Source organism: Cricetulus griseus, chromosome 3 (genome assembly GCF_003668045.3).
Source record: "Cricetulus griseus strain 17A/GY chromosome 3, alternate assembly CriGri-PICRH-1.0, whole genome shotgun sequence".
NCBI lineage: Eukaryota > Metazoa > Chordata > Mammalia > Rodentia > Cricetidae > Cricetulus > Cricetulus griseus.
Window position 1 is genome coordinate 15,973,405 of NC_048596.1, and position 11,385 is coordinate 15,984,789.

General features: G+C 52.0%; 1 protein-coding gene across 5 annotated transcripts in view; it reads left to right on the forward strand.

Moving 5' to 3' along the window:
- Fbxw4 (F-box and WD repeat domain containing 4) overlaps nucleotides 1-11,312 on the forward strand; it is an 86,285-nt gene extending 74,973 nt beyond the window's left edge. For 3 of the 5 annotated variants that reach the window (XM_035441804.1, XM_027407170.2, XM_027407172.2), the window contains exons 7-9: nucleotides 9,730-9,870; nucleotides 10,392-10,533; nucleotides 10,724-11,312. In XM_035441804.1, coding sequence (XP_035297695.1) covers nucleotides 9,730-9,870; nucleotides 10,392-10,533; nucleotides 10,724-10,843 — 403 coding nt within the window. In that variant the 3' untranslated portion in view covers nucleotides 10,844-11,312. The remainder of the gene's footprint in view (nucleotides 1-9,729; nucleotides 9,871-10,391; nucleotides 10,534-10,723) is intronic. The other 2 variants (XM_027407171.2, XM_035441803.1) reach the window with 2 other exon arrangements.
- The last annotated feature ends 73 nt before the right edge of the window (nucleotides 11,313-11,385 follow it).

Consider the following 11,385-nt stretch of genomic DNA (forward strand, 5'->3'; position numbering starts at 1 on the left):
GCAGAGGTCAGAAGACGGCGTCGGGTCCCCTGGAACTGGAGATACAGATGGCTGTGAACTGCCATGTGGGTGCTGGGAACAGCGTCTGGGTTCTTTGGAGGAGCAGCCAATGCTCTTAATTATTGAGATAAACATACACAGTACATTCCCCGTCACTCTCAAACTTGAAATTTTGATCCATTCTAAGTTGTGATTTTTCCTCTAATCAGCTGTGCCACACCCAAAACTCTTCAGCTAGCCTGTAAGGGAGAGGGAGGCTGCTTCTTGCTGTCTATTTCCCTGGCTGCTCTCCTCTCCCCCTCCCTAGGGAAGAAGGGAGATGCCATATGCCTTCTCTCTGAAACACATGCTCCACAGCTAGTCTCTCCAGGTGATTTCTCAACACAAGGTGCTTGATGGAACTTATTTTCTTCTACATTCTGATGATCATCTGAGAACAGGAGCAGGATGCTCAGGATCTCCTCAGGCTACACTGCCTTTCTGGTCAGTTCTGAGAGCCAGAATGCCCACTCTTTGAGGTGGATTTGCTTCTTGGATCCGTAGGCCTGGACAAGAAGCAAACTGAATCCCTCTCCTGGACAGCAGGCTCCTGGGTGTCTTGAAACCCTCCAGGCTCTTCTTTTCCCTAGCCCACCATTTGAGTCCCTTGGTTGTTCTTCATAAACAGAGTTCATCAACTAACAGTAGCTTTTAGGCTCCAAGTAATGAAAAATCTAATTCAAACAGCTCAATTAAGAATGGAATTATGATCAGAGATGGCAAAGAGCCCAGAAGTTGGATGCAGGGTTGATGGGTTTAGTGGCCGTATTCACTCAGCTTTCCCTTTGGCATCCCAGTCATGGTGTCTTTTGCCCCTGCATTCAGGCTTATTTAGAACAGTGCCACTAACTCATAAGGCAACATTCAAAAGCATAAGGAAGACCTGTCTGTGGGCCGAGCCATTTTCCCACACCTGCTGAGCACATTCCTCCCCACATCCCATTGTCAAAACTATGTTCAAGGTCTCACCCTAAACCAAACCCTGGCAAGGGACAAGGGAGATGCTTGAGAGAAGAGCCAGCCTCTCTTAGACATATTGGTGTTGGCAGAGAGAAAGGCAGGTGCTGCAGAATTGGGTTTGGTTAACAGGAAAGAACATATGCAGTGGATTGGTGGTGCCCTGTAGAGTTGGCCTCACGCTGGCTTCAGGGCCATTTTACCTTCAAGTTTCTAAATCAGCCCCTCTGAGTACTGACCAGTCCAAGTGTGGTCCCATGTGAGATGGGTCTCGCCTTCCTCACTTTAGATCTACTTTTGTGGAGCTAGAGAAATGGCTCAGTAGTTAAGAGCACTGGCTGTTTTCCCAGTGGACTTGGGTTTAATTCCCAGTACCCACATGGTGGCTCCCAACCATCTATTATTCTAGTTCCAAGGGTATCTGTCACCCTCTTGTGGCCTCTGAGGACACCAGCTATTCATGCACAGATACGCATGCAGGCAAAACGCCAATACACATAAAAATAAATTTGCCTTTATTAATGCATTTGGTGGTCATATCACCCATTCATCACCAGCTTAGCTAAAACATCTAGGGTTCCTGTGGTCTCATGTCCTGAGGCTGTTGGTATCTTGCATGTTGCAGAATTTATTCTCATGGGTTGATTCTGTAGAACTGCCACCAACCAGTCCTTCCCTCTTGAGAGTAAGGCTGAGGCAGGAGGAACACTATGTGGTGGGAGCTGAGGGAGCCCTGGCTGTGTGGCCTGAAAGGCTCCCACCCCAAAACTACACTGCCACTCATCAGCTTCATCTGTGGCCTCACTAGGCTTGCTTTCCACATTAGGGACTGAAAAAATGGGACTCTGTTGTTCCTGACTACCAGAAGTAGTTATGATGAAATAACTGTGAAAAATGCCCCACTTGCCGACATCTACATCCTTTGCTGTCTCCCACAGTACTGAACAGTTTGTGGAGACCTGACATCTGAGGCCCCAGGAAACCTGTGGCTACCACCAGTAGTGGGAAAGGAAACTGCCGGGCTCCCAGCAAAAAAGGGTCTTGCTAGCGTGGCTGTGGTTCAAGGATGAACTCTGTGCTGGAAGTTTCAGGCTCAGTCATACAATCCGGGCTCATGTCCCATGTCCTCTGCCTGGGCCCAGCTCAGGGACGGTGGTCTGCTTACACCACCATGACTTAGCAGAATCTCAAAGGTTGGATGATCTGTGGGCCTGGTGGTGCACGCCTTTAATGCTAGCTTTTGGGAGGTTGAGGCAGGTAGATCTCATGGGTGTGAGGCCAGCCTGGTCTTCATTGTGAGTTCCAAGACAGCCAGGGCTGCACAGAGAGTCCCTGTCTCAACAAACAAACACATACACAAGGTTGGATGATCTTTGAGCTGCCTGTAGTTGCTATGGAGGGGACTTAGGATCAGGATGGAGTTCTAAAGGACTGGCTCTTTGAATGTCAACCCAACATTGACATGTCACTAAACTCAAAATGAACCCAAATAAAAATGGGCACAAGACTGGCCGGGCATTGGTGGCGCACGCCTTTAATCCCAGCACTCGGGAGGCAGAGGCAGGCGGATCTCTGTGAGTTCAAGGCCAGCCTGGTCTCCAGAGTGAGTGCCAGGATAGGCTCCAAAGCTACACAGAGAAACCCTGTCTCGGAAAAACAAAAAACAAAAACAAAAAAAAAAAAAAACAAAAAAAAAGAAAGAAAGAAAAAAGAAAAGAAAAAAAGAAAAAAATGGGCACAAGACAACCAAGGCCTTGGGTTGCACTGGAACCAAGTGAGTCACTATCACTGTCTCCTTTGGCCACCTTCTGAGCTCTGCGTGTGACAGGGTCACCCTAGATATTACATGGCATTGCCTCCTCTCTAACCCTAAGCTGTCCTCATCAGCCATGGGAAGAGCCAGGCCTTGTGCAAACACCTGCCCTGTATCCAGGACTGTGCACAGCTTGGAGAATAGCAGGGCAGAGGTGAGACGGTTCCCTGGTGGGAGGAAATGGATGGCCAGGACAACTCGGGAGCTGTCTTTCCTAAAGAAGCCCCAGCAGATAATAAAGCCATGTAGAAAACAGGATTAAGGTAATGAACAGGCAGGACCAAGTTTGATCTTTCAATAACACCAAAGCCTGACTGACAGGCAATCTGCAAGGTGGAGTGGTATTGCCGGCAGGACGCTGGCTGGGTGGAATGCGGTACTGGCTGGATGCTTTGCTTTTAACCTGTCACTGCCGAAACCTGAGCATGGCATGAATTTTCTTTTATGTGTATGCTGACTTGGGGGGGGGCTCTCAGCATCTGGGCTACCCTTAGGTGATGGGGGGGGGCTGGGACACCCAGGAGGTGCAGCTATCGCACTGGGCATAGGTTCTGCCATCTTTGGAGCTATTGCCATATTCATCTCTCAGGTATCCATCCCAAGCAGCCTGTACTAAGCTTAGACTGCCCAGATGGCCCTTCAGGTACCTAGAGGCTAAGCAGGGAAGAGGGTGAGGAAGGGCTGGCTGGAGCTTGCCTGTCTTATCTCTTCAGCCTTTCCCTCTGTTGGAACAACACTGTAGGTTGAACCCAAGGAGAGGGGTTTCTAATGAGGAAGCTGGGGCCCCTCATTCAGCTGAAAGCTGCACAGGACCCAGTTTCTGACAGTTGATGGCCTTCAGGCCCAGTGCCCGGTCCTCAAGTGCCAACAACCCCTAGTGCCAGCCAACCCCGGAAGCAGTCTTGTCAGGCTCTGAGAACTGTGCCAAAGCCTTCCTGTTCCTTAGCTTGAAGCTTGGAGGAATCAAAGTATACTTCGTGTCTTACATCTGTATTTCAGTAAGGCACTTGGCTGGTGCCTGGGGTGTGCCAGGTGTTGACAGTGTGGCACACACCTCCCAGCTACTGGAAGGTCCGAGTGGTCCAACGTCACCTTCCACCACTCTGAGCCTGCTGTTGCTGTAGGATTGGCATTTTCTACCAAGGGCATTTGAGCTGACTGGAGCTAGCATTGGTCACTAAGAGCAGAACATGCTGACTCTCCCTGTGGCCGGGACAGGAGAAACTTGTAACTCCAGACCTGAAGGTGTCACAGGGGTTCCAGCCATTGGTCCTAGGCCATCCTGGGGCTGTGAAGTAGGGAAGCAGGTAGAGGGCTTTTGGTGACGTCTCTGTTCCTAAGGCATTGAGCCCTCTGGGTACTGACATCTTGTAGGCATGGGTTCCTATGTCCCCACACAAAACCCCTTATCTCTCTGTCCCTGAGGTCAGGGTCATCCGGGTTCTCTCTTATGCTCTCATCTCTGTGTTGAAGCTACTGAATCTCTTCTTAGCCAGGGGAAGAGCAGAGTGGGTTTCCCACCTGCTTAAGCTTCCCTCTGCTCAGGGCAACCCCATGCCTGGACCTCCTATGTCAGCACAAGTAAGTAGGGTCCCCTCACAAAGCTCTCCCTGATCCGTCCCCATGGCCTCTTCCATTGAGTCCTGAGTTAGCATACTTGGAAGGGCTACCTGAGTTAGCCATACTTGGAAGGGCTACCTGGTCAGCTCCGGGTGTGCTGGGGCTGTAACTCTGCTTGGTGCTAGCACAGGGTATGAGTATAGCGCATTTGCTAACAATGGAATGACCCGGCACACGGATGGAGATGCAAACTGTCATATTCACAGGCTGGTGTACTGAGGACATCATGCATGCCCCATTCCACCCACATGTGGCTTTGTCTCCCCTGGCCTTCCTCTTCCCCGCCCCGCGCAGGGGCCTGGCCTTCAGTCAGGGTGATTATGGGGACTGCCCCTCTTGAAAGTCCCTGCCTTCTCCTTTGAAAGTATTACTGACAGCTTTTTCATTCTCTTTTTTCTTTACTTCTTTAAGGAACCCTGTAATTTCTTATTCTTTCTCCCCCTCTGCTTTTGCTTTCTTGTCCCCTCTGTCCCCCTGAACTCTTTGAAATTGGCTCTCTGCCTGCTGACACCAAACTGATACTTTGCGTTTCACTTCTCCTTATCCCTTTATGGCAACAGATGTTGAAATTTTGTATCCTTTTATCTGCCCGGCTGCCCTTTCCTGTAATTACGTCGCCTTGTTAGCAGTACAAAGTGGGCTGCCTGGCTGCCTGGCCTCTGAGCCATTGTGTCTGAACACGTGTGCTCTGGTGGGTGCTGCAGGGGATGCACGCTCACACACATGCATGTGATGGGCACTGTTCCTCCTCCATCATCCTCCCCACATTGCCACTGTTATGTTTCAAATCGGGGGCAGGTGGCTCAGTAGGCAAGGGTACTTGTCACTGAGCGTGACAACTTGAGTTTGATCCCCAGAACCTCCACGGCAGGAGATAACAGACTCCTTTAAATTGCACCCCCCCCAGCTTATGCAAGCACACTGTGGCAACCCCAACCTTTCTAAGAAATGTTTTTTTTAGTTTGGAGTGTGTTTCCTTGATTCTTTTACTCCCATTGAGGATCGGTCCCTTAGGCCTGCAAAGTATGTAAGTGAGGGCCTGAAGGTGGACCTTGTATCTGCTGGGGCAGGGCCAGGACCAGGGCTTGCAACCAGCTTGACCCTCCTGTCCTCATGGGGCAAGTCAGTCAGCCACAGGTCCCCTGACATGTGACAGGGTCCACTCACCCACACAGGACAGTGAGAGACCAAGACACACACAGACAGTACTGGCGCTCCATTGTTGTGGGGAAAAGTGGTAGATTGGAGGCTTAAAAGAACACAAAGTTAGCCAGGCGGTGGTGGTGTATGGCTTTAGTCCCAGTACTCGGGAGGCAGAGGCAGGCGGATCTCTGTGAGTTTGGGGCTAACCTGGTCTACAGAGCAAGTTTCAGGACAGCCAGGGCTTCACAGAGAAACCAAGTCTTGAAAAACCAAAGGAGGAAAGAACAGAGAGAGAGATACCTCGGGCCTATTATAAGGACCACATGAACCAGTATGTGTGAAGCAGTATAGTGCCTGCCAGTCTTTGGCTCAACTATGTGAGCTGCTACCAAGGTAGCTGCTACTCTGCCACCCTGAGACCAATACAGTCATCTCCATTCCTATCAGGTACCACCAGACTGAACTTGCAGCTCAGCCTGGATTCTGTCTTCTTGGTATGAGACTTGAAGATATTTGCTCTGTAGCTTTGGCTTTTTTATTACTACTCAGAGGGCTGACTGGGACTACTACTTTGCCCCAAAGCCTCACAGCACTTTTTGCCAGGTAGGGATATGTGTGCATCCACAGGTCCCTGAGGGCTAGGAGCCAGAGACTGACCTGTGTCCCCTCACAGCCTCATCACCTTTGCTACTGTCAGTCACAGTCCTGTCATTAACTAAAGAGTCACTCATTCCCCTTTCCCCACATTGCCTGTTCACCCTTACAGAACGTTCTTTTTTTCTCGGTATTGTTAGTGGAGTATCAATTTAGACTTCTCACTGGACAGCATCTCCCTGTAGTTTCTGCGAAAGCACAGTACCTTGCATGCCAGAGGTGCTCAATGGTTAAGGGAGGGAGGGAAGATGGAAAATTATGCATTCTTTAGTGACCCTGGGCTTGATTTAACGTACAGGCCATTTGCCCTTGGAGAGAAGAGATAAACTGCTTGTGATACTTCAGCCTTTCAAAACTACTGTTAAAGTTCAGGGTTGCACATGCCAGATGAGGCGCCCTGACACCTGAAGGGAAGCAGAATGTACATGTATAGGACTCCAGGGACTACCAGACACCAGAATGTTAAAAAGTAGATGGAAAATGGTGTGAGAGACGCAGCATGTGTCAGTGTGGGCTGGGAGCCTCAGAACACTCTAGTACAAGAGGCCTGTGCTGAGTGTGTGGGCCACAGAAGATGTAAGGACGGGGCTAAGACTGAAGCAGGGCATGGTGTTTAGACTCTGGAGGGTTCAGGATGGAGGGTGGGGGAATGAATGCCTGTGTCAACTGGGCCATCGTGGCTGATGGCAGTACATCATTTAATTTTTCTTCCTCCTGGTCAGCAGGAGAGACTCTTCAGGGAAATGGTCCCATTCCCCTTGCTTTTTCCTGCCTTGGTACCAGAGGCTGTGCCATGGGAACAGGCCTCCTTCAGCACTCCTGCTTAGCCTGTCTCATTCATCAGGCTCACCCTGCAGGCTGCCCCATCTGTCTTTATCTTTCCCTGGGTGGAGAGAGAATTGCTGGAGTCAGGCTCAGGAGCCTAGGGTGTGGAGGTCTCCAGCCCTCAGCACCTCCTGGAGGCCTACGCTTTGTCTACAAGGGAAGGGACTTTTTTGTCTGGCTCTCTATAGTGACAAGCCCAGTTCTTGCTCCTGTCTTGGCCTGGGGCTCTGAGCAGCAGCCCTGTTCCCACACAAGTTGTAGGACAGCCAAGGCTCTACACGCCCCCTGCCCCCTACAGTGAGAGGCCGAGAAGCATTCTTAACATTCTTTCCAGAGAAAAGGGGTGAAATGTCTGAATTTGGGGGTCACCACGTTATACAAATTGCAATCTAATCGTTTTTACAAGAACACACTTGCAGTGAGAAAAACAGCACAGGAGGGGATGAGGAGACAGCGTGTAGGGCTATTGTTGGAACCGTCTCTCCCTCCATCACAACAGTTAGGCTACAGTTTTCTACTTAAATTGGGCCTGGGGTGGGAACCTAAGGGCCCATGGTGCCATTTCTGTTTGTTTTCCCAAATCAAAGCCCCAGCGGGGCTCCTGTGGCACCGCTGGGCGACTATTAGAAGACACAGGCCACTTCCCAGAGCCTGGTGTGTCAGTTGATGCTCTCAACTTAACCTTGCAGAGCTGCACAACAGAGCTGAGGCGCCTGAACCTGGAGGCCAAAGAAACTGTATCTTTTTATTGGTGGTTTAAAGTGTGTGTGTGGCCACTTGAGAGTCCCAGAGAAAGTAAAGCAGAAATGGCTCAGGCCAGCAAGCATCTCACCCAGACTTCTTGGGTTGTGCAGTATCCGTGGCTACTCGGACAGTGGACAGGATCCAGATTGGTGGCTCAGTGTGGATGTGGCCCTCTCACTTCCAACCCACCCGCAGTGGGCACCCAGCTCTGAGTCTCTCAGGATCCCAGCAACAGGGTGGGCAGGCAGATGGGGCTCCCTGGGCTCCACCCCTACACCCAGTCTTTCATCTTCTATTTCAAACAAACATGAAATTACTTCCATAGATTAAAGGGGAGAGAGAACTCCTCAATCACCCTTACAGCCTCGCTAATGGAGTGGGCAGGGCCCCCAAATCTGGAAGGGAGCGGGAGAACTGTGGAGTGAGACGGCTCCCACCTGGTGTACACAAATGCGAGTGTGCCTCTGAGATGGACCCGCCCACCTCCTGTGGCTGCCATGCTTGGTGGCTGCCCTAGAAAGGCAGGGCCTCTAGGAGCAAGGCCTAGTGATCTGTACACACATGGACCCAGGGAGCCCTGACAGATGCCAACACTGGGCCACTACATGCATCAAGGCTATCCCTGGGAAGGTGGCTGGCACACAGGTGCCAATTTGGGACTTAACCCTTCAGTGGACAGCAGTAGTGTTCCTTGGAGGCCTTCACAGTGTTCACAGTGAAAAGCTCATAGGTAAAGAGAGAGCCCCAGCCTCCTCCTTCAATGCTTTTTAAGATGGCTGCCTTTGGGGGGAGTAGGCTGGGTGAGAGTCTGAGTGATGGGCACAGCCTGGACCCAAAGTCTACATTTAGACACATGGCTGGCAGCCCAGACTGCTTCAAGCCCTTGGCGGGACACTGCTCAGGCCGAAGTTGTAATCTTGAGTCCACGAAATCCACTCTTGCCCTGTGCCCAGGCCTCCTGCCCTAGCATCCCTGGGATGCATCCACGCCTTGTCTTTCCTGTCAGGCCATGAGGAGGGCCGTGGAAAGGAAGCTGAGGCACTGGGCCCAGAGGGCGCCCCTTCTCCTCATTCCCTGCACACATTCTGCAGAAGTTCAATACATCCACCATTCCCTGGCCACAAGGATTAGCTGGTGCACTTGATGTTGACGGGCAGTTGCTAAGGCCAAGGGGCCCCCCTACGTGGTTGCTAGGGGTCTGGCATGGGGCGAGAGGTCTGCCCACTGCCGCGGTCACGGAGGGAATTACACAGTCACAAAGAAATTGTTCTTCTCAGTAATCTGGTCTCGGCCACCGGGTGGGGTACGGGTGGGGGAGCAGGCTGGAGCCCAGCAGGCTGGGGGCTGTGATCACAGAGGCGTGCTAGCCCTGGGCTGGGGGCCAGAGACCGAGAACACCAGGGACCAGCACACTAAGCTGCTTTCTCAGCTATTTCTGCCGCTGGACACAAAGGTGTTTACTTGTTTTAACATCTCCTAGGACCCCCCTTTCTCCCTTTGTGTGGTCTTTATCCCCAGTAAGGTTTGAGCCCCAGATTACAGGCAGGAATTAAGGCACTGGACTCAGGCAGCTCAGAGCTGCATGACCTGCCAGATCAAGGAGTGTAAAGTAACAAGTGTGTGCTTGGGAGGGGGCCCGACCCCTTCAGCAAGACCCATTCATTGCCCCAGAGGGAGCAGGCAGGTGTGGTGGAGGAGGGTTGCTACATTTGCCCTGTGGAGGCTAGGGGCTGGGAGACTGGGGGAGGGGGGGCAATTTCCTATTTGGAGGTTCAGTGGCTAGGCATCTTCTCCCTCAGCCCTCTTCTTCAGGGAGCACCCCCAGGTGATGGAGAGCTGTGTGTCCCCAAGACCTGATGCCATCTGCAGGGTGAGAGACTATGCATGGCCAAGGTAGACAGTCTTTCATTTTCTGCCCTTCTTGTCTCCCGCAGTGGACAGCTGATCACACATCTGGGCAGTGATTTTCCCCCAGGGGCTGGGGTGCTGGATGTCATGTATGAGTCCCCCTCTACACTGCTGTCCTGTGGTTATGACACGTATGTTCGCTACTGGGACCTCCGCACAAGTGCCCGGTGAGTCTGCTAGATGGGTAGAACACACAGAAGCCCTGTACCAATGCAGGCACTCACAGTCCTGGGTTGGCCCCGGGCAGGACACGGAGACACTCAGCAAGGTTGCATCAAGTTCAGGTTGCATCAAGCTACCCTTAGGCAGCTCTGGTCAGTGTGGCCTGGGAGATCGAGAAAGGCAGACATTCCTCAGAGCCTCAACAAGTCAGCAGGAAATCGTTCCTTGGCATCCCCTCCCAGACCTCTTTTGCGAGGCCTGTCCCATGTGCTTCTCTCATGGATCCTATGTCGGGTGGTCTGCCAGGGGAATGCACATGAGGGTGTGTTGCCTCTGTGGCCTGAGGACCACAGGAGGTCTCTGCAGCAGAGCCCTTCTCCATTAGCTTTGCTTGTTGAAGAAGCTGGCGAATCAGGCTTCACATTACTCTAGCAATTAGGACTCCCCAACCTGGCCCATCCCTGGGGAAGCTGGGCTGGAGGGAGGGCACCCAAACCCATTTGTATCACTCTCTCTTCCTGGACAGGAAATGTGTCATGGAGTGGGAGGAGCCCCATGACAGTACCTTATACTGCCTACAGACAGATGGCAACCACTTGCTGGCCACAGGTTCCTCCTACTATGGTGTTGTACGATTGTGGGACAGGCGCCAGAGGGCTTGCCTGCATGTAAGTGTTCCAACCAGTGCACACCTCTAGGACGTCGAGTCTTATTGTGGGTTGCGTCTCAGAGTTGGTGACATGGCCCAGGTTGTGCCTATGGCACATGTCCCTATTTCACTGGGTCTGGGACTCCTGAGTTGGGGCACCCCATTTCCCAGTTGAAATGCTCTCATCATTACTGTGCCCTCCCTTCCAGGCCTTCCCGCTGACGTCAACCCCACTCAGCAGTCCTGTATACTGCCTGCGGTTCACCACCAGGCATCTCTACGCTGCGCTGTCTTACAATCTCCACATCCTAGACTTTCAAAACCCATGACACACCACCCCTGCCTTTGAGCTAGGCAAGTAAGCTACTCAGGGACCTCTCTTGCCTGGCAGGTGAAGTGACTGATACCTCCCTGTCTTCCCAGCCCTGCTGTGCTCCTAGACCTGTGGCCATGCTGCCCTGAAGCACCACCTGCTGCACTGGGGGCTGACTGAAGCAGGCCCTGCCAGGACCTGTGGTCTTAGGAGAATGGACCTGAACTCAAGATGTTTACAATAGGGCCAAAGTAAGGGCCTGGATGGCAAGGCCAACCCTGTCCCCAAGCCCTTCACAGCACTACAACAGCCTACAGTGAGCTAAGGGGCTCCCAGCATCCCAGCTAGGAAGGTGCATTTGCTGGAATCTCTGCCGGTCCCAGCCACCACCTCCTCAGAGTTTTGGACGAGCCATTCATCAGGCCAGCTTGGGAAATGTGTTGTGATTCTCATTTTTGTAAAAATAAAATTTGGTTGTTCACACATCTGGTTCTTTAGTTATTAGGTCATTCTAGGAGGCCCCAGGAGGGCAGAAATCAGATTTAAACTCAGAAATGT